Below are 22,192 nucleotides of genomic sequence, written 5' to 3'. Positions count from 1 at the left end.
TACAATAAGGGATGCTTTTTATTTCAGGCTCCTTTTAAAAAGGTATTAAAATGGTTCATTCTGAAGTCTGGAAAAGATCAGAAGTCTGGCTTGGAAATGAAGAAAGCAACAATGCACCCAGCTGCTCTGACTCAAATTTACGCCTACAGTTCACAGACAGAGCAGTGAGGTTACAGCGGAGAATCAGCCCCAGAGTTTTGAAAACCTCCTGCAATATTGTGCTGATGCGTGGGAGCTTTTATTTGTTCTAAGCAAATGATTGAAGACGAATATTTTATAGATAAATTATATGTCATCATCAAATACCTGAAACAGATAATATATGAATTTGTGTTAATTTCCTGTGGTTTCCTCTCTTCTCTTGGGCTCTGTAAAAACCTTAAATGCTAAATACTGTAATGTGAAAAAAATGTGACATCCTACAACATCCCCCTGTGAGTTTTGCAAACATATTTGGATTTATTAATTTGAACAAAACAGAGAAGGTTCATTAAAACCGGAGGAAACATTTTTACCTTCCTTTGATATTTTTGCTAAATTTAAACAAACAATGCAATCACTGGAAAGGAATAAATTAGTACACCCTCACATTTATTCACACTTAAAAGAGGTCAGAAAATAATTAGAAATAAGCATTTCTACTGTATAGAAAATACACAGTCAAAGTAACTGCTAACATGCCCAGGTCCGGTTGACAAAAAAACTCGCTGAAGGCAGACTGTGAGATGCTAAAAGAAGTCTCTGAAATCTCTTCAGGAGACCAAAAGCAGTAACCTTTTTTGGAGGAGAGCAAGAAGGAAAACTTTACTTTCTAAAAAAACATGAAGGCATAATGTAAACAAATGTATAAAGATTGGAATAATGTACTTTGGACAGATGAGTCTAACACTGAATTTTTCGGACACTAGAACGGATAACCTGACCAATCCATCAACATGCAATCTGAATTGAATTCAATTCTTTGAATTGAAAAATGCTGCCAGTAACTGAAAATGTTTTTTCATTTATTCTTATAAAAGGAAAATGATCCAAAAACAATATAGATGACACAAAAAACAGAAAACAAATCTTCTCAGTCCTAAAGAAAACGTGTGGGATGAGCTGATGAGAAGGGGGCAAACCTGCAGAAAACAGCACATGATTGTTTATGGTGAAAAATGTTGCACTTCAAATTGCAGTTGCATTTTTGTACAAAGATCATGATTTTCAAAAAGCAAAAATTACCTATGAAAATATGCATGATCATGTTTGGCAACACTATGTAGATAAACAATGGTTAAACTCATCAGTGAGGTCATTAGATTGTTGTTAAATTAAATAATAAAATCGAGAACAGATGAACATACATAAGTCTTGCTTTCAAGCAAATGAAATGTTTAAAGATCAACTCAGAAAGTGCAGCTCACCTCACTCATTCACATTTGTTAGGACTGTCTGCCAACTGGTTTTGTGCTCCCTGCAGTCTGGAGTATTTCCATTACTAATTTGAAGCTTGTTAGCTAAATCAGCTCATTGACACCGTTTGGTCCTCACATGAGCATCTCAACCAAGACCAAAATGAGAGAATGGAAGGGATTAAATTGATTTCTTCTCATGCAAAATGTTACAGTATAGCTCTAAACCTCAGTTGAATGCATACAAATCTGTATAAACCATCATGCTCTGCATCGTAGTAAATATAGAGGATAAAATGTCTTCTTCTTTTAGAGTTCATTATCAGGACAGTTGTAGCTAGCTGTTCAGTGCACAGCACATTGGTTGTCCCTTTCCTGCCCTCCCCAGTGAAATCTTTACCAAACATGATTAACTGACCGCTGGTGTATTGATAAATACTTTTTCCCACTTTGTAGCCATTAGCTCCAAAAGTCAAATCAATGAGTGGAGTGACAAAAAAAGCAGCTGATGTTAGCCATAATGGTACTCTAATGGTTATGTATTGTCACAACTGTTTGCAACACAGAGTTCTTTCAAATTTAATAAAATTTAAAAGAACATGAACGTATTTAAAACCATACAAAATGTCTTTGGTGAACCTGCTCTGCACTGTGAGCGTAGCATAAAATGCTAAGGTTTACAGTGAATAGTAAATCTCTTAAATGGATCAGTCCACAGAGAAGTGGACCAAAATGTCTCATTTCTCATAGGACAAAGTTATTATTGTCTTGTAATAGATATATAATTAATATGAACAAAACTGTGTATGTGTAAATACTGTTTTTGGACCAAACTGTATCTACAGAAATAATGTAACAGCGGTATGAATGATATGAAACATGACGATAACAGGAATGTGTTTACCTTTAATAATTGCAATTTTTATGCATATTGTCCTAATAGGTATAGCAACATCTGAGGTGGAGCATGACAACTCGAGCTCCTACTGTCTGATTACAGCAGGACTGTTGCTCCTTTGTTGTTGTTGGCCGCTCTGATGAGGTGAAATTGGGGGTCTAAGCTGATGCACTTCTGAGTCAGCAGCTGAGGGTAAGAAGTCAAATCTCTGTATGTGTCTGTGTGCGTGCACGCGCGTGGGTGCCTGTGTGTATGTGTGTGATGGGAAGGTTTGGGTGTACAAAGGGCTGGCATGGTGGAGCACACATTTACAGACACCAGCTGCACACACTGATACAGTGCACAGTCTCTGATTGACAGAGACAAACTTGTGACACACTTAGGATTTTTTTTTTAAGAAAATGCTTTCGTCCATCTTCTAGGACTTGGCTTTTTTATTTTGGCTGCTATTATTTGTTTTTTTTTAGCAAAAAATAGCTTTTATAGAAATAATAAGATTTAAGAAATCCATTATTTCAGAAGTTGTTGTTTTCTCTGGAGTACTGTAACATTTCCTAAGTTGCTGCTAATTTTGGCAGTCCACTATTTCACAGGTTTTGTCTTGTGGGATGCTTTCAGGTCAAAGTCAAAGTTTATTTATATATTTAAAACAGCCTCAGCTTCCCAACAAATGACATCAAAACTAAATGGACTGAACTTATATAGTGCTTTTCCAGTCATTTTGACCACTCAAAGCGCTTTACAGTAGAGTCACATTCACCCATTTGCACTCACAAACACATTTATACAATGATAAGCAGATCGGTAGGCAATTTGGGGTTAAGTGCCTTGCCCAGAGGCACATCGACATGTGGCAGGAGGAAGCTGGAATCGAACGTACAACCTTCCGATCGCAAGACAACTACTCTACCATACAGCCACAGTCACCCAGATAAATTATAAAACAGAAAATAAAATGAAGTTTAGAAAAACTGGCAGACAATATGAAAAGTTGACAACATGAAGAAAAACCAAAACAGTGTTTAATTTCAGCTGCAGCTATCCATCATTTTTGAACAAACAATGGATCAATCTATATGTCCTATCAGGCTTAATGAACCAGTGCTTTTATGTAATTTTCTAAAATATACTCATAGTCAACTGGTTATGTGCCTCAAGTAGGTAATACAGCAGTGGTTTTGCTCAAATGTAGGTCATATATAGGACCAAATAAGGATCAGAACCACAATCAATAGAATCAGTATCTTCAGAAAATTGCTGACAACTAAATGGCATCACATTTGTGCCACATTTGTCATTATGCATCGCTATAAAATACATTACATTGCTAAAAGTATTCGCTCGAGTGACGTCCCATCTTCAATCCACAGGGTAAAGAGTGGAGCACATTCTCTAACTTTTGCATCTGGGCTGTTTAGCTAATAAATTTGCAATGTATTGGCATCTCAAAAAGCTTAAAGAATTTATTGACTAAATCCGATGTAATATGAAGCTTCCTGCATGCATGCCAGACGTAAAAGACAGGCTCATACGGACAAGGAATATAGGGAACCCATAAAAGGTTTCTCCAACTGAAATGCATCAGTTTGAAACCTGAGCTTAGCGTCACATTAAGTCATAACCTGCTTTCCCTGGAAAGAATGCAGCGATTTTATTCACAAAGCCTGAACAGGAAATGTGAAAGGTGTGAGTAAAGTAAACAAAAGCATCCAAACTTACTTATAACTTATAAAGAGGGATACCGCATGTCAGTGTTGTAATTCCTTGATGCATGTTTGATGTAAAATTGTTGAAGGGCAGCAGCTGTATTCATCAACACCAGAAAAAATACACTTTTAATTATGTTTTTCCTTTGAGTTCATATTTGATACCTGCTAGAGGCTGATGTGTTCTGGGAGCTATGTAAAAGTTCATATGTGCATCACTAAAAAGCAGAAACAGGATGAGAAGTCGCATGAGTGCGCACTCTGATGTCAATGTACCGCTACAAAAAACACTGTGGGTATCACAGCTCATAAGCTTCATTTCTTTTGAAAAGTGAGTCAACTAAAGCAGTTTTCAAGTGTGCAAATGCATGTCTTTGGTATGTTGTAGGGTAGACAAATAAACTGAAATGAGTTATTTTATCTTGTAATGTACACCTATAGAAAGCATGAGTGCTTGTATTCTCAAGTTTCATTTTTTTATGAGTTTCAATAAAAACCTGAACATTGAGTACAAATTATTACATTTTAGATGCTTCAATTGCAATAAGGTCTTTCGCACATTATGAAATACAATCCTGCAGTTGGCTTCAGATTTTTGGGGTGTTATGTAGAGGCATTTCAGTGCCCCTTTGGCATGGCAACTCAAATGGATCAACACCATTTCAAAATCAATTCATACTTGTCAAACAGTGTTAGTGTAGCGTCCTGCATTAAAAGCACATTATTTACACTATATTGGAAAACTTGCAAGGTTCTGCAATTTCCAATAAAACCAGTTTTAGTGCCTTACCTGGCATTTCAACCAGAACCCGATGAAAAAGAACAGGTCCAGTTCAGATGAATTTAAAGCCAGTAAAGTGAAATTATATATTTTTTATTACTGAATATTTTCTTTCAGATGTTGAGTATTAAATATATAAAAGCAAGTCATTTAAGGTATAATAAATCAATGTAAACATCAGTGCTCTTACTATGCAATGTCTTTTGACTCCGATTTGTGTGTTTGGTACAACAGGCACAGGAGATAAAGTAATCAGTTTACATAGACAAATATTATCCCGAGCAAGCTTTTTTTCAGAAGGATGGATTTTATCTCAATTAAATGATTATTTATGATAAAATAGCAAAGTCATCTTATAAACTGACCATGGCATCTTAAAGTGTTTAATTGGTTTTACCGGATACCTTTGCAAGTAGCTTTAATGTAAGTTAGTGGTATAAAATTTTCACCGGCAACAATATTAAGAAGCAAAATTTGCTTTGTGTTAAATTTTGAATGAACAAGAAGGGATGTGATGAAACAGGTTTTCTTTGGTTCATAATGGAAGTGAATAAACACATTAGTGCAGGTCTGCAGATGTTGAGCACTGTAGATTTCTTCAGCTGTAAATCAGAGCCTTCAGAGGGAATAGAAAATGCCAGTTTTTTGTTTCCATTACCTTTAACAACCCAGAACTCCGTGTCTTGAATTAGTTAATAATTTTATAGCCCAATAAATGAGAACTGCTCAAGCAGGGAAAATATTTTCTTTCTTCCTCTCTTTCCTTCTTTTTTTCTTTCTGTCTTTGTGTAAACAACTTAGCAAAGCTAAAGTGTGCAGTATATTTCATATAACAATGTTTTCATTTAAGGACTGTTCAACATATCATCACACAGAACCTGGAATAGCAGAAAATTAAAGACATAAAGAATTTAACTGTGCATTTCAATAGTAATTCATCACTGAAACTTATAAAAGTATTCATTTCCCTTCATTTTACCATTTTTTGCTGAGTTGCAACCCAAAAAAATTATGCATTTAAATAAGAATGTGCAGAGGGGAAACTAATGGTAGTGTATCCAATAAGTGCGCTAATAATTTGTTCAAATTTTTCTACTTACAAAGAATGAAAAGGTCTGTAATTTTAATCACCTCAACTATTAGAGATAGAATAATAAAAATAGAATAGAGATAGAATAAATAAAAACAAACAGAATATCGCATTGTATAACTTTTAAATATTTATTGCCAATTTGCTGCATATTAAAAATATTTGATCACAACCAACTAGCAGTAATGTTGGCTCTCAAAGACCTGCTAGTTTGTCTTTAAGAAGCCTTTCTATCCTCCGCTCATTACTTATATTAATTGCCCCTGTTTGATCTTATTGTCTGTGTAAAATACACCTGTCAATCAGACTCCGACTTCTATGGAACAGACCTTTGCAATGGGCTACAGGACACCGGAAACAAAATGACAGGAGGCCGCAGTGGTCAACAGGACAACAGGCAAACATGTTGCTGCTGCAGCAAATATTAGAAAATGGAAGAAACTCAATCTTAAAGGTTGCCATAGCAACACACTATGCATAGATTGAAATGCTGCAACCCAGTGCATGTACAGGCCAATCTGAAGCGTGTCAGGAGGTAATAGGAGGCATGGGAGAAGGTCACGGGGTCAGATAAGAACAAAGTAGAACTTTTTGGTGTAAACATCACTTGGAGAAAGAAGAAGGATGAGTACAGCCCCAAGAAAACCATCACTATGGTGAAGCATGGGATAGAAGCATCATGCTTTGGTAGTGCTTTTCTGCAAAGGGCACAGGCCGGCTGCACTTTATCAATTAGAGAGTGGATGGGGTCAGGTTTTGTGAGATATTGGGCATAAATGTCTTTCCCTCAGACCGAAAACACACAGCCAGGTCAACTAAGAAATTACTCCGTAAGAAGGATTTCAAGAAGCTGGAGTGGCCTAGCTGGTTCCCAGACCTGATTCCAGTGGAAAACCACTGGAAGGACTTGAAGCTCTGTGTTGAAACCTGAAAGATCTGGAGAAGGTCTCTACGGAGGGCAAAAATATCCACGCTGTGGAAACCTGGAACAATTTGAACTGGAAACAAAGGTTTCTGCACCTAACATTAGGTTTTATTTTTCTATTGCATCAAATACTCATTTTATTCCATAAAATGCTTATCAATTGTTTAAAAATTATACATTTCAGCAAGCATTTGTACTGCATTTGATTTCAGAAATGAAATCAAGAACAACTACAGTAGTTAAACATAAAGCAGTACCGCTGCAAACCTAGGTAGACATGAGCGCCCATCTAAACTAATGAGTAGGATAAGGAGAGCATTAAACTCTGAAGCAGCCAAGAGCCCCATGGTGACTCTGGAAGAGCTGCAGAGATCAACAGTTCAGGAGAGATAATCTGTTGGCAGAAAGTAGGGCTGAAACGATTAATCAGATTAATTGTGATGAATATTCAACTAATTTAGCAATCAATTCACCATTATCTGGAATTTCAGTGATTTGCAGAGCTGGGAGATGCCATAAAGAGGATGACAGCATATGTTTGAGTCTATGTTTGAATACTTTTGGAATCTCATTTGCATTCTGCGATGCTGACAATGCAGTTATTTCAGGAGCAAACGGGTTCAAATAATGCTGGCAAGTAAGAAGGAGAACTGATTTTGATCACGGCGGCTGGGAGAGAACACGCTCACAACACCGGACAGGTGGTGCAGCTTTCCAATGCCGTGTGAGTGGAGCTGCAGAAAGCACATAAATCAAAGGGAAAGAAACATGCGAAAGAAAAAAGAAAAAAAACTCGATGAAAAAAAGTGCACAGGGGTGGCGGTGGTTGTGGTGATGGCTGGTTGTAGCGGTGGTGGTGGTTGTGTTGAGTAGGGAGGCGAGGGGGGGGGGGGGGTTCATTTGCGTCAGAGCCGTAGCCAATGAAGTCAGAGATAGGGCAGGCTCGAGAAAGGAGATGCTGTTACTGCCACTCACAGGAACCCGCTCGGGCCTCATGTCCTCCACATCACAGCGCTGGCGCAAATTATGTCTGCCTGAGCATCTGTGACACATGCATGCACAGTAAAATGTAATTTATGTGCATTACACCCATGTTCTGCATGGCTCTCCTGCACTAAAATCAGCCTGCCGGTAAATCTCTGTGGAAGATTTTACCCGGAGTTTGTCTGGGGAAATTGATGAGAATTAGCTCCACATACCCTGAGTTACATGAGTCTTCATAAAGCAACACATTGTTTATTTATTTTATTTATAAGCAGCTAATACAATGTAAGATTGTTGCTTCATGTTTCAAAAAAGCAGCAAAGACACCAGTGTAACAGTAGATATGATATTAGTGTTATACAATGTGTTTTGTGGGAGGTGTCTCAAATGGAAATGATCAAATTCAATTTGGCCAAAAATGTAATTGCTACAAAAAAAAGAAAAAGAAAAAAGAGGGAGGAAAGAGACAGCGGCATAGCTATATAAAAACCCCACCCTGCTTTCATTTTTCTGTCTTTGACGTGCGTCTCGCCACACATCCGTCACAGATGTAAATTCTGGGTTTTTAGATTAGCAGTTTGAGTTTCTGTTGGCACCGGTGCTGACCCAGATTATTACAGCTGTAATTCTAGAGGATGATGAGATGATGATGATGAGCATGTGGTCAGAGCTCCGTGTGGGAAGGGGAGAAAGAAAGAAAGAAAATTTGCTTTGCCGATGTCATAAAGTCAAGCAAAAATGTCTCATTGTGCAAATCTTAAGCTGCAAAAATAAAATAACATAAATAAGAGGAAAACACGGAAGTCAAATTTGCTTCCTCTAATGTGCTCAGAATGTGCTTCACCAAAAAGGATCTGTGGCTGATCTTGAACAAAACGTGGGATTAAAGTGTGTTTCACTTTGCTTTTTTTCTGTGGCGTTAACAAAAGAGAATCAGCTGCAGCTCCACTCGCAGAAAACACATCGTGCAGCTGATGACGCAAGCAGGAGACATGAGCCGTGACCTCATCCGCTCCTCATCAAACCGTTACTCTGCTCTCTACCTCACATACACACACACATGCACGCCCACGCACGCACATGTGATACTGAGTTAGTGTTGGCTTCAGAGGCATCCATTCTCCTTCAGTGCTATATGATGCAGTCGCTTTGCTTGCTGAACACACACACACACACCAACACACACTGATGTGCTAACCATGACTTGGCCTGCAGCAGACCTTCTGCTAAACACATGCTGGAACCATTACTGATGCACATGATTGTTGTGTATTTTAGTGTTTTACAAAGAAAATGTGAGCACACCGAGGTACATGTACAAAATTATTCCCGTTAATATTATTATAATTATTATTGCTGCAACAATAGTTAAATATAATAATAATTCTTAGTAATAGCAATAATTAATAATGATGATGCAATCATAATAATTAATCATTTAAATAATATATTAATAATTCTGATTAGTTTTATTATATTATTGTAGCAGTGGTGCTTTTTTGAAGCAAAAAAGAAAAAAAAATACTGATTTTATTTTAAATATATACTGTATATATCTTGGCTGAATAGGTTTACTACAGTTAAATGTAGTTGAATACATTGTTATATATTTCTTGTAAGATATTAATGACCCTCAAACTTGATCACACTTAAAGTATTAGATTTAAGAAATATATTGTCACAACAATCTGAAAAGTGTGCTGTGCTGATGTATTCAGTTATTTTTAAAGTGAGATCCCTAAATCAAATCCAGTAGAACCAAAAAACTAAAATTTTATCTGAAGGAACTGTGGAGGAGCTGCACACATTTACAGCTCAGGGTGGAGAATCTGCCAATACATCAACTATACTATACACAAATCTGGTCTTTATTAAAAAATGTTAAGAAGTTATTTATAATTATTTCTGTTTGCAGAGGGACACAGCAAACAAACATGTGGAATTAGGTCCTCTGCTCAGAGGAAACTAATACTAAACTTTTAGGGCTACATGCAAAAGGGCAGGCCTATCAGAGCACATCACCCTGAACACACCATCCAAACCATACAACATGGTGGTGGCAGCATCATGCTGTCACTTCACTTTTCTTCAACATGGCAGAAAGTAAAAAGGGCTGAATACAAAACCATGCCACACATGTCAGATTTTTATTTGTATTATGTTGAAAATTATTCGACATTTCCCTTTAACTTTATACTATTTTTCAAAGGTCTAATAAAAAAGAAAAACATATATTGTAATTTGTGGTTGCAAATGGGTCAAAACTGAAGACAAGACAATTTCTGCAGGTCAAAGTTCTGTTTTAAAATACAGAGCTTCGTCAAATAATAAATTAATTTCGGCTTCAAAAATTATTGGAAACAAAAGAGAAAAAAACAAAAGAATTAGTTTTGCAGCTGCTGGTGTGAGAAGCAGCTGGTTTCCTGCAACCCTCATCCGAAACTAAACAAAGTCCGTATGAATCATAAGTGAGAATGTTGGTGCTGACGTAGAGGCCCGTCGATTTCTCTGCACAGTACACATCAGCACAGGCTGAGGTGGCCAAGCAGCCAGACGCCAGGTCTGCCTGTTTACTGATAACACATGGACACAGTCCATTCATGATGTTAAGCCTACCACACTCACACACACACACACACACTGACCAGCCTCGTCATTTGCCCCTGCCTCAACCTGAACTCCTTTGATAAGCTGTAACAACACTTTTATAGCTCCGGCTTTAATTGCTGCAACTTTGTGCTTGCTTATTAATAGAGTCAAAATTAGAAGAAACAAACTCAACATTATGGGTCAACACTTTTGTCAGCAAATCAATAAAACTTTTTATCTGCCTTTTATTGATTCATAAAAACTCAGATAATAAAGCTTCATTTAAAATTAGGGCACATATAAATCTGTCACATTGTGGGAGACTTTCCACATTTGTTACCAAGATTAGAAATAAAGCTGTTAATAAAAACAATTTAACAACCATAAAGCGCGAATGCCCTGCTTTGCTTTGATGCTAGCCTCAGCTCCGAGATGCTTCATCTTTATACTTTAGCACCACCTAGTGTCGGTCTGTGGAAGGACATACAATGAAGAAGTTAAAAGCTTTTAATTACACACAAAAGACACTAAATATAGCAAAACAGGAAAGAAAATGCTCTTTCCATGTGTAACTTAATTCTTGGATCTGCACTGAACTCAGATTATTCTAACCCCAGACTGTCAGAAACAACCATTTTTCTGTTAACGGGAACCATTTTGAAATTTATGGAACGACATATAAAGCAACTATTTCTCAACTATCTCTGGCATTACTTAACAAATATGAGACAAAATATTAGGAATGCTACACTACATAGCCAAAAGTATTGACTCAATGCAACAAATAATTGAATCTGGGTGCCCCAATCACTTCCATGGCTGCAGCTGTATGAAATCAAGCACCCACAGCTACAAAAACACATCTGTGAAAGAAAAGGTCGAACTTTGATGGCATCCTGCAACTTTTAGAAGTCTGATCCAACACACCTGAATCAAATGGCTGAATCAGCATGATAAAGCTTTTCAGATTAATACTTTCTGATAAATCTGTTTTATTCTGTTTCACTTATAAAGGTAAATCTTTGGGTTTCATTGTTTGACATAGACATGAAAAACTGCAATATGCTGAAACAGACAATAATCCGTACAATTTATGCAGGAAATTAACATTAAACAACATTTTTGAATCTATTACCTGTTTAACACTCTAAATAGTTTCAGAACTAAATAAAGAATATCAATTTTAAATTATTCTGGTTTGTAAAACCTTAAGCTCGGCTGGGAGAGCAGGTCATTTGCACAGCTGTGATGATTATTAATGAATAAGGAGTCGGGGGGACGCAGTCGGCACCCAAGGGTGGCCCTGTAATTGACAGGTTCACTCTGCACAATCAGAGGAGAGACAAAAATGCTTTGTTGTCCTGATTGGAATCTGAATGCCCCGGCCTCTACACCTCTCCATGGCCCAGGCATAAATATCTGAGCAAACAAAAACCATCGCTGTGAGAAGATATGAGCTTGAGTGTTCAGATGTTCTGGTGAATGAGGCAGCGAGACAACACAGCAACTGGCCTCATTTTACATGCAGATATAAAGGATCCCTCAGTAAATTAAGAAAGCACCAGGCTGTCATTTATTTCAACAACTGATTCAAACAGTAAAACCCATTTTTTATTTAATAATTAAAGCATTTTATTATTAAAACTTATATTAAAAACTCAAAATTAATAGATTTTACCGTTGAGGAAAGTTCAGTGGAAGGCAAAAATGTGGTAGATAAATGTATTTTGGTAGCTACATGCCGTAATTATGAACATTATCAACATTAACAGAAATAAATGCTCAAAATTAATGTATGAAACATATTAGTTTCACTTTTTGAGTTAAATGATTGAAATATTTTTACAATTATGAATACACTTGCATTTGCAATGTCCACAGTTTGTTTTTTTGATTTAGCTTGAGCAAATCCAATTTTTTTCTTAAGGATACTGTTATTTAAATAATTTATTTAGCATACTGGATGTGTGATGGTGCATTTTTAGTTTTCTCACACATTCTCCAAGCGACTGCACAGTGGCGCAGTTGGTAGAGCTGTTGCCTGGGTTTGATTCCTGGCCCGGAGTCTTTCTGCATGGAGTTTCCATGTTCTCCCTTTGCATGCGGGGGTTCTCTCCGGGTTCTCCGGCTTCCTCCCACATTCCAAAAACATGACTGTTAGGTAAATTGGTCTCCAAATTCTCCCTAGTGTGTGTGTGAATGGTGTTTGTCTTGTATGTCTCTGTGTTGACTGACTGGCGACCTGTCCAGGGTGAACCCCGCCTCTCGCCCGGAACGTAGCTGGAGATAGGCACTAGCAACCCTCCCGAACCCTCTACGGGACAAGGGTGAACAGAAAATGGATGGATGGATCGATGGATATTCTCCAAGCATTTGCTCGATACCACATTTAAGTTCAATTTAAAATCCGAAATTGCTATATTATTGTGCTTCTTTCAGTAAACCGCAGTGACGTAATCAACATAAAAGCACAGAAGAGGCCAAACCTTTGAGTGGGAGGGGTTCAATAGCTGTTTACCCGCTGAGGAGTCACAGATGCCCCTCACAGTTGGAGAAGGAAGCTCTTTGCTCTTTCCTGCGTAAGCAAGGGAAACTCTGATTTGGGCAAGGAGCCCAGCAGCAAAACACAAAACCGAGGAAGCAGGTCTATCTTCACCGCAAACCGAAGGCAAAATTGACCAGAAAGTCTGCAAAGTCCAGAATGGCATCTGTCTAAGTAGGTAACAACGTACACAGAACATCAGATCATAAAGAAAAGCTCTGCTAGGTTTGTTAGAAATGAATGCTTTTACTGCAGAGTTGATTCTTGCATTGAAATTTAAATTTGATCCAACAAGCTACCAACCTTACAACGTTCAGCCTCTAATTATTAACCTTTAGTTTATGAAACTACAATTTATGTTAATTTACTGATTTGTCTAATTTTTTAAAAGTTTTCTGGGTACAAAATTAGCGCTTGAAGCAGTAAGACAGAAATAAACATCAATATAACACTCCGATTAATGACTCATGGGCTCATTTTAATTCTAATTTCTAAGCTGCACGATTCAAGTTCTGTTTTTTCTTTTGACTTTTCCTCAGCAGGCTTCTGTGTGCTTTCTAGTTTATTTTCTGTAATGATCTGGTGAGAACTTATTTAGCCTCTTTGGGGCTTTTTAGATTTGTAATTTGAGCTTTTCATGCCTGACTTACTGTTCCCTTTTAAAGACCTCACTGGACTGTATTGATATAAGAAATCAGGGATGGCACAGTTTCTCTTTGTCAAACTCAAATAAAAACATCTTCTGCTGAACCTTTACACTTAGATTAAACATCACTGAATATATTTTTATCTAAGTAAGATGTACATTTGTTTACATGGTGATGAAGATGTTTGTTCTCCAATCTGGGCTCTTTTATATTTATTTATTATTCATGCCAAAATGTTACAACTCATATAGGTTTTTAAATTTTCTCAGATTCTCCTAAGTAGTTTTGATTTTTTGTAGAGCAGCAAAATCTATAAAAGCATAGCGCTAAGAACCTCCTATTGCTATAGGAGCAATAGGAGGTTCTTGGACATTGCTCTTGATTTTGAAGCACCTCTTAACCAATATGGCTGGTCTAACTGCAGAGATTTGTCTAAAGATGCAGATTGAAAATGAAAAAAGATTACACTTTAAACCCATTAAGCAGCTAACGATGATGCGCCACTGTGTTTCATCAAGTCAACAGGAAGTTAACAGAAAACAGTGACATCTGGTGGTCAATTAAAGCTATAGCAGCAAGAACTGACGCCTTTGTCTGATTGTGGTGGTTTTACTCTGATTATGTTTTGTTCATTTATACAACCTAATTATTATGTCATAATTATGCATTATGCATGAGGATGAGCTACATGTTATTTTTTTTTATAATAATTTTAATTTAAAAAAAAGCTTCATTTCTGTATTTCAAACCAACTGAGCATAAAGTGGAGTGACACTGACATTCACTTATAACTTATAGATGTTTTCTCATATGTGAAATAATCTGTCAGAGAAACTAGAACTTTTTGAAATCAATGTTGAGGAATTGATTACTTAAAACAAGCTTCGGTATCTTGCTCAAAAGTTACTTGTTAGTTAGTTTTGTCTTATTTTAAGTATAAGATATTTGCAATAAAAAGTAGAAAAAAATTCTTGATAAGAATTAGTGTTTTTCTCAGTATCTACACCTGCTGTAAGGCAAAATAAATGCAGTAGAAAAACTAACCAAAGAAGAAGAAAACACCATATTTGGTTTGAAACAGCCTTACATATCATTGACTGTTTAGTTGTTACTTTTATTTTAATCAAACCACCAAAGACATTCATCAGGAGTCTGAATGTAACTCCATTAGATGGTTCGCAACGTGAATCCCACCTTCACAACTGAGTAAAGACAAACTCATTCTCCAATTTAAAACCAGTTTTCCACTTCAACATATTTTTCTCCAACAGAATGAAGACCAAACTGAGCCGACCTCCATCTTCCTCTTTAACTCTGCTGACACACTGAGGATTTCTGTTTTATTCTGTAGCTAAAATCTAAATCGGTTGTCTCACAATTGTGACCCCACAGGCGACTAAGAGGAGATTAAAAAACATAATCCTCTGCATCAAAATTTATTTTTCCAGAAATAAAGTTGCTGCTACCACTTCCACGTATCTGTAGCTCCTATAATGAACATGCTCCGACTGCATGGGTTTATATAAGACATTTTGGAGACACCGGATTACTGAATTGACATGATTAGTGTTGGGTTATCTGTAAATTGATCAAATGACTACATCCTTTGTGGCTTTTATTCATCTAAACCCATAATATGTCAAGTTGGCAACCTCTGTTATTTTTTGTTTTAATTTCTCAATTCTTCTTTTCACAATTTATCACACAACAACCAGAAATGTATTTATTAGAATGTTATTAATAAACTAAATACAAATAAAAAATGACATGTTTCTGTATCCATCTACCCTGAATTAATATTTTCATAAACTAGCTCCAGTTTTTAGTGTGCCGCTACAAGCTTTGAACATCTAGAAACAATTTTTTTTTTTGTCCATTTGCCGATAGATCAAGTTCGCTCAGATTGGATGGAGAATGTTTGTAAACATCATTGTTCAAATCCTGTCACAGATTCTCAATTGGATTTAGGTCTGGACTTTGACTGGACCATCTTAATTTATGAATATGTTCAGATATAAACCGGAGGTGATAACTCAAGTCTTAAAGAATTTAGATTGTTGTTCCTTTAGGGAGGTAAACCTTTGTGTAGATTAACACTTGCCCTGAGTTATCTCCATGCATCTAAACATCAGCTCTGACAAGCTCTCCTCTTCCTATTGAAGAAAATCAACCCCAAAGCATAATTCTGCCAGCACCATGTTTCCCCATGTCGATGGTGTGTTCAGGCAGAATATGACAGGATGTGTTTGCTTTTTATCTCATTCTTGAAGACCAAAAAGATACATTTTTGTCTTTTCTGAGAAGGTCAGAAAAGACAAGGTTTAGTGGGTGGGTGTGGCTGCTGCTCATGTAATGCTTGATTTTATTTATCTCTGTGAATCAGTTACTCTTCTGTGCAATGGATTGATCCTTAGGGATGATACGGTACTCAGAATGAAATTTAATTGTGAAACTTCTCCATAAACTTAGCTGCTGGTTCCTTTCCAGTCATGATGGCATTTGTTCAGTAATTATCTTGATAGACATAGTTAACCCCTTAATTGTCACAAATTCACCTCAAACCACCACACAACCTAAATGGCTGATGTATAACACTAATGCCTGTTGATGTGTATCTAAAACATACCAAGGAAGTTAATGTGAGCCCTTTGGCTGCAGAATCGTCTTAAATTCTGCCAGATTTCGGTAATTTGCATATTAAATGCTACAGATTGTGAGTTGAATTCAAATAAACAATCTCTTGAATAGCAAAATCTGATGAATGTTTTTATTCTTATATGGACTGGTGGAAGGCGGTTCAACTACAACCATCTGAAGGCAATTAGCATGTATCAGAGCTAGAAGGGGGATGAAAATCAATGCATGCCACAATTTTCTGATGTATTTGCAAAAAACTTTTTGGAAAATTATGCATAATTTTTATTCCACTTCACAATTACGTGCTACTTAGTGATGATCTGTAATATTCGGCGAAGTACGTGGCTCTAACTCGCTCAGGTGTTAAGAAATGCAAACACATGCGTTCTCCCAACAGTTTAACTTTTAAACAGCCGTCTCTCTTACCCTGCTGCTCGCTGCTGCGTGCCGGGGGGGATTCCTGGATGCCCTGGTCATCAGGACCTTTCCGTTTCTTCGACATCTGCCGCTCCCCTGTTCGAGTGATGGACCGATGCGCCGCCGAGTCTTGTGTTTATCTACCCGTACAGCTGCTAATAGCACGAGATACGTTCAACCCGCGGGATATAAAACACATTCAAGAGTCTTGGGGAAGCGAGATAAGAGATGCGAGGAAATTTCAGCCGCATTCATTCAGATCCCGTCTCTGTTGTGAGCCTCTTTCGGCGCGCAAAGTTGCCGAGCACCGGCCAAGCGGGCATCTGGAGACGCGGTGAGGCATGGAGCCGATCAGCTCTTGCAGCTATTCACTAATAATCGGACAAGATGATTTCACAGGATTGTCCACGGCTTATTTTTCCCCCCTTCGTCTTCTTCTAGTCAGATGAGATGGGGAAAATTTGCAACCGAAGAGATTTTGTGGATCACGTGTGTCGCTCTCGGATTATGTTTGGACTCTGGTCAGATGGAAATTACGCACTGACTGCAACTTGTTGATCCGCGTCTATTAAAAAAAAAAGAGTGAAAAGAAAAAAAAGAGACATCCGTCACTCCGGATGTGATTAAAAAAAGATGTTGGACTTTAACATTTCTGTGAGGTATTTTCTTCTTGAATGCTGCGCTGGCGACGTCAGACTCCAAGTCTAATCAGGAATGACGCACGGGAACTCTTGGGCATTTTTCAGTAAAGAAAAGGCCAGTGTAATAGTAGATTATCTTGTTGCAGTCTTCCTTCTTAGCGCACACCAAACCATGGGAGGAGTTTTTCACCTCTTCCCAGATGAGCAGCAGGTAAATACGCAACGTTTGTCAAAGTGGTGAAAGAGCAGAAAAGAGCTGTTTTGTCTATGACTCCCTGAACAAGCCTGATCCGAAAGTCAGAGTAACATAAAAGGGAACAAACAGGCAGCATTGTGTTGTGAGCGCAAGTCCTTGGACGAACAGGTTTGTTTTCACTTGAGCCACATTGCAACTTGAGAATAAGCTTTGAATAAATGCAGCAAGACTCCAGAAAAGAGCCAGTGACGTCACCAGCCTGGCTCTTACAAATTGCCCTGATGTCAGTTTTCCTTCCCTTTCGCTCCACTCATCTCTCTAATCTATTTTGAAGAAAAAAATACCCTTTTTAGAGTAAAACTCTACATATCTCCACAGATTATTTCTTTGACACGTTAAATTTGCTGTCAGGGGGACATATGGGTGCCTGAAGCCTCTCTTTCATTCTCTCTTCTGCTGATTTATTTATGAGCACCCCCAGGTCAGAGGATCGTTTTTCCATTTACTACAGCTGGTTTAGATATCCGAAGCTGCAGCACCTACGCTGTTTCTCTAAAATGTGCACGTCTGGACGTCAGGGTGAATGTTTTTCGTTGCTTTCTTGCAGTTGCATTCATGCATTTGACGCTGGTATTTTCTGAAGGGAAGGTAAACACGCCTTTCTGTCCCCCCCCCCCACCCCTCCCCTCTAACTCTACCCTCCTCCCATCCCTCATTCACTGCAGCTGCTGACGTCAAGAAATGCTTGCGTCAATGCGCCGTGCTTTGACTGAGAGCTTTTTTTTCTCGTTGGGATCATAATGGGATTATTAGGCTTAGTGAAATACCCTGCCTTCCTAGCTTTTATAGATTTTTTTTTGACGAATCTCTCCATTTTCCCTCCTCGCTTTGAATACAGAAAAAAGATACATAATTAGCTCCAACAGAAAGGTCGAGTTATTTCCTCAATCTAATGATAATAATGTTTCCTTTGGCTATAAAAGCAATGGCCATACTTTCAGAAAGAACCTACTGAAATAATAATTTTCAATAATGCACCAAGACAACATGGTAATAGGATGAGAGTAAAAAGTAATCAGGAACGTCATACGTTATTCACTTAGTCTCGCTCCACCATTGAAAGCAGATATTTGCACATATTGTACAAAAACACAGTGTGTTGAAATAATGAGAGGTATTTTATTTTAGATATATTTTACTTGCATTATTGATGATAGTTTTCTAAACTGTATCTTTTGCTTCCACCCGATTCACATAGACGTTTGCTGAAATTTTGGCCCATTCCTCCTGACAGAACACTTTTCTATATGAGTAATATATCAGTGCTTTGTGATGGGCAGTGTGTAATTAATTTGGCAGTATTCTTAGTCATTTGGAAAATCCAGTTGCTCTGAAGCATTAACTTCTTGACTGATGTCTTCAGATGATGCCTCAATCTGATAAGATGTAGTGAACCCTGCAAAAACACAAAATAAATAAGTAATTTTGACTGAGTTTCTTGTGCAAATATCTTAGTATACATGAAATAAGAGAAAAAAAATTTTCAAGTAACTTATAAGCGCTTGTTTTAACTCATTAAGTTTTTAATATTGATGAAGAACTGCTTGTTCCATTGGCAGATTATTTCACTTATAAAAAGACAATTTCCCATATTATAAATGAAATAATTTACCAAAGGAACAAAATCAATGTTGCTTAACAGTGATTTTTAAAATCAATTTTAAGGAATTATTTACTTAAAATAAGCTCCTATTTCTTGCTAAAAAGTTTCTTGTAAGTTAGTTTCATCTTATTTCAAGTGTACTAAGATATTTGAACCAATCCTTGGTAATATTTTGTGTTTTTGCAGATTTGTGTTTTGAACATTCAACTTTTGTGAAGCCATCTTGTCTATATGAACCAAAATATTTGATGTAGTTTGTTACAAGAGGATCCAACCAGGTACCATTAATGTCCACCAAGAGTAACCAATGTTACTGGATTTACTGGAGCAGAGTGGAGTCTATAAAGACTCCAGTGAATAATGTGGGTGATTGGATTTATGCTCTGTTCTCTGGTGACTGCCTGAATGTGGGGGAGGATGTCATAATGTACCATCGCTGACCTTGATCCCCCGGGCTGAATGGGTTCTTGTGCCTCTCGGACAGCCTTGGAGCACTTCAGACATAAAGCTTCTTTTCATGCTCTGTCAAGCTTTCAGTCGCAGCACATTTGTGCTTTTCCTCAAACAGTAAACCCGCTGCAGACATCAGCGAGTTTTATCTGTTGACAGATGGCCAAAATGTTATCTGAAGAAGGAAAGCAAGGACAGAAATAAACAGAAATTAATGAAATCTTAAAGGTGGCATATTCTGATCAGACATAACATTATGACCACCTGATGTTTTGGTGTCAAAACAGCCAACAGGCATAAAGTCCACCTTACCTCTGAAAGTGTGTGGCGATATCCGGCACCAAAATCTATTAACAGCAGATACTTCAGTCCTGTAAATTGTCATGACTCAGTTGAAATTGGTAAAAGTAAAGAGGATAGCTTGTTTTTTTGTTACAAATTGTCAGTATCTCCTTACAGTCACTCAGAATGAACTCAGTTTACAAAATAATTTCGGTTTTTGTATGAATATGTAAATTTGAGATGCTGAGATGATGTAGCATATTTAAAAAACACAGATATGACCCTGAGTCCTAATCTCAGAGTTGGATAACAAATTCAACACCAACAACCACCCATGGTGTGCAGAAATGTTTTCCTCCAGTAAGTAAAGTGTTCATACCACACAGGGTCAACATTTCCTGCTCTCAGGTCATGTAAAGAACAAAAACAAACAAAACAGAATACCACTTTGCTTCTGATTGCTCTTTAGACATAAATTTTGCTACAAATTTAACTAAAAAGCATCTGTGACACTAAACATGTTGTGTGGCCAACTTGTTGTGTTTGATTCTAACTATTTTTTCTCATTCATAAAGTTCTTAACACAATAATTACGCTCATACTTAATGCTCTACTCACATGTTTTGAGAAAGATTTCCCCAATTTTCCAGTGGAACATCTTGATCAACATCAGATGTTGTGAGGACAAATCAAATCAGTGAGATTTCATTCTGCAGTTAAAAAAAAGAATCATTAAGAGTTTTGCATTATGATCCTTCATAAAACCTAGAAAAATATGAACAGTGACAACATCAATCATGTCTTTTCAGGATTTTGATCAACACTTGTTTTTTTCCTCGACATTGTTAATAAAATACCCTCTTGCTCTCTAAATGACTGGCTGGTGGTTAAAAGCTGTAGCAGGAAACAACAGTGAGCAATTACATTCAGGCCAGACAGACTGTAGAGCCTTTTGTTTGTTCAGATAAGAGGGTAATAAACATTCAAATTACACATATAATGATTTATGTCACCACACTGTCTATTGGAAATTTATGCATGGTGAATTTAAGCATTTTGGTGTTTTTGTTTTTACTTCTTTATATATTTTTCCCAGACTTGTGTTCCTATTTGCTATTTATTTAAGAAATCCCTAAAGAAAATGACAAATAAGCATTTTTTTTTAACTTCATTGCTGTTTTACTGCAGGATCTCCACTTAATGAACAAAATACTATAAACCTTATCTGCTGTTAGTCTATTGCTAAGTGATGCATTTTATTTTTATGCTGTTGACAATCATATTGTTTCAAATATATGCTCTTTATGCCCACTGGTACAATTTTTACTTCCATTATCATCTCCTGCACGCACAGCGGGGAAAAAACAAAACAAAACAAAAAAAAACAATCCACCTCCAGCCATTTCTTACCCGTGTTATATATTTTGTGCAACAATGGAAGTCATGGCCTCTTAACTAAATAAAGTACTGTGTGATTTATAAAATATTTAAATTATTTGTGTTGGGAATGATTTGATAAGGGTGCCGATAATTGTAAAACAATTATTTCTTACATTTTCCAGAAATGTTTCGTCTGGGAACCGATGGCAGACATTAAATATCAATTTGTTTTCTAGCTTCTTAACCAAAAGAGACAGTTATTGTTTTTCTGCGCAAATAGAGAAGTTTATTGTTGTTATTCATTCGTATTCCATCCAAACTTGTCCTGTCCATGGTGGTGTAGGAGCTGCTCAATCAGCTAATGGCGGAAAAACAACTTACCATGTCAGAAACACTGCTAATACGTCGTCATTGGTCGCCATGCTAGCAAGCATTAGCATTTACGCCAGGCTAATAATGTGGCGAACCAGCTGTAGCGCAGCAGAGCACAAGGGGGATTGGCCAACCGGTGCATAAGACCCGCCCCTGGCTCTGATTGGTTGCCTTTGACCTAGCAGCGTGCACTTTCTGTACGCATAGGAGCTTCATATTTTATCAAATCAGTGATTAAATATGAAGCTCCTGTCATTACAGGTCTTGTCATATTTTTACAAATATGTAAAAATATCCCCCCCATTACATACTTTATGAAAACAACATACTGCATCTATAAAGTTAATATGTAAAGCTATAGAGTTCCTGAAGACCTGTTAGTAGAAATAATAATAATATAAACCACCCAATGTACATATTAATGCAACCGGAGGCTTGATTTGTGGGAATAAAAAACTGGTTGGGATTAATTTACAAACAAATTACATTAAATGTAATCTGAATGCTTCCTATTATGTACCCACAGATCCAAACATTAGAAAGCCAGAATAACATTTTAGTCATCTTAAACACAAATCTGTTTTGATGTAAAGGGGAG

At 37.2% G+C, this 22,192-nt stretch overlaps 1 protein-coding gene and 1 long non-coding RNA gene across 4 annotated transcripts in view; both read right to left on the bottom strand.

Annotated features, from left to right (window-relative positions):
• The window catches only part of LOC122842754 (cAMP and cAMP-inhibited cGMP 3',5'-cyclic phosphodiesterase 10A-like), a 74,637-nt gene extending 57,886 nt beyond the window's left edge, over nt 1–16,751 (bottom strand). The window contains exon 1 of the mRNA XM_044136895.1: nt 16,620–16,751. Coding sequence (XP_043992830.1) covers nt 16,620–16,695 — 76 coding nt within the window. The 5' untranslated portion in view covers nt 16,696–16,751. The remainder of the gene's footprint in view (nt 1–16,619) is intronic.
• Nucleotides 16,752–18,606: 1,855 nt separating this feature from the next.
• LOC122842904 lies at nt 18,607–21,685 on the bottom strand. Of its 3 annotated transcripts, none has more exons than XR_006372640.1 (5): nt 21,604–21,685; nt 20,461–20,552; nt 19,873–19,931; nt 19,542–19,735; nt 18,607–18,903 (listed from the first exon to the last, which is right to left on the bottom strand). It is a non-coding gene; the product is annotated as an uncharacterized LOC122842904 (long non-coding RNA). The 3 variants fall into 3 exon arrangements; XR_006372639.1 differs by having other exon boundaries at nt 19,552–19,735; XR_006372642.1 differs by having other exon boundaries at nt 19,552–19,709.
• Nucleotides 21,686–22,192: the final 507 nt, after the last annotated feature.

The sequence above is a fragment of the Gambusia affinis genome, linkage group LG13, assembly GCF_019740435.1.
Source record: "Gambusia affinis linkage group LG13, SWU_Gaff_1.0, whole genome shotgun sequence".
In the NCBI taxonomy this organism is placed as follows: domain Eukaryota; kingdom Metazoa; phylum Chordata; class Actinopteri; order Cyprinodontiformes; family Poeciliidae; genus Gambusia; species Gambusia affinis.
This window is presented reverse-complemented; position numbering and strand designations above follow the sequence as displayed.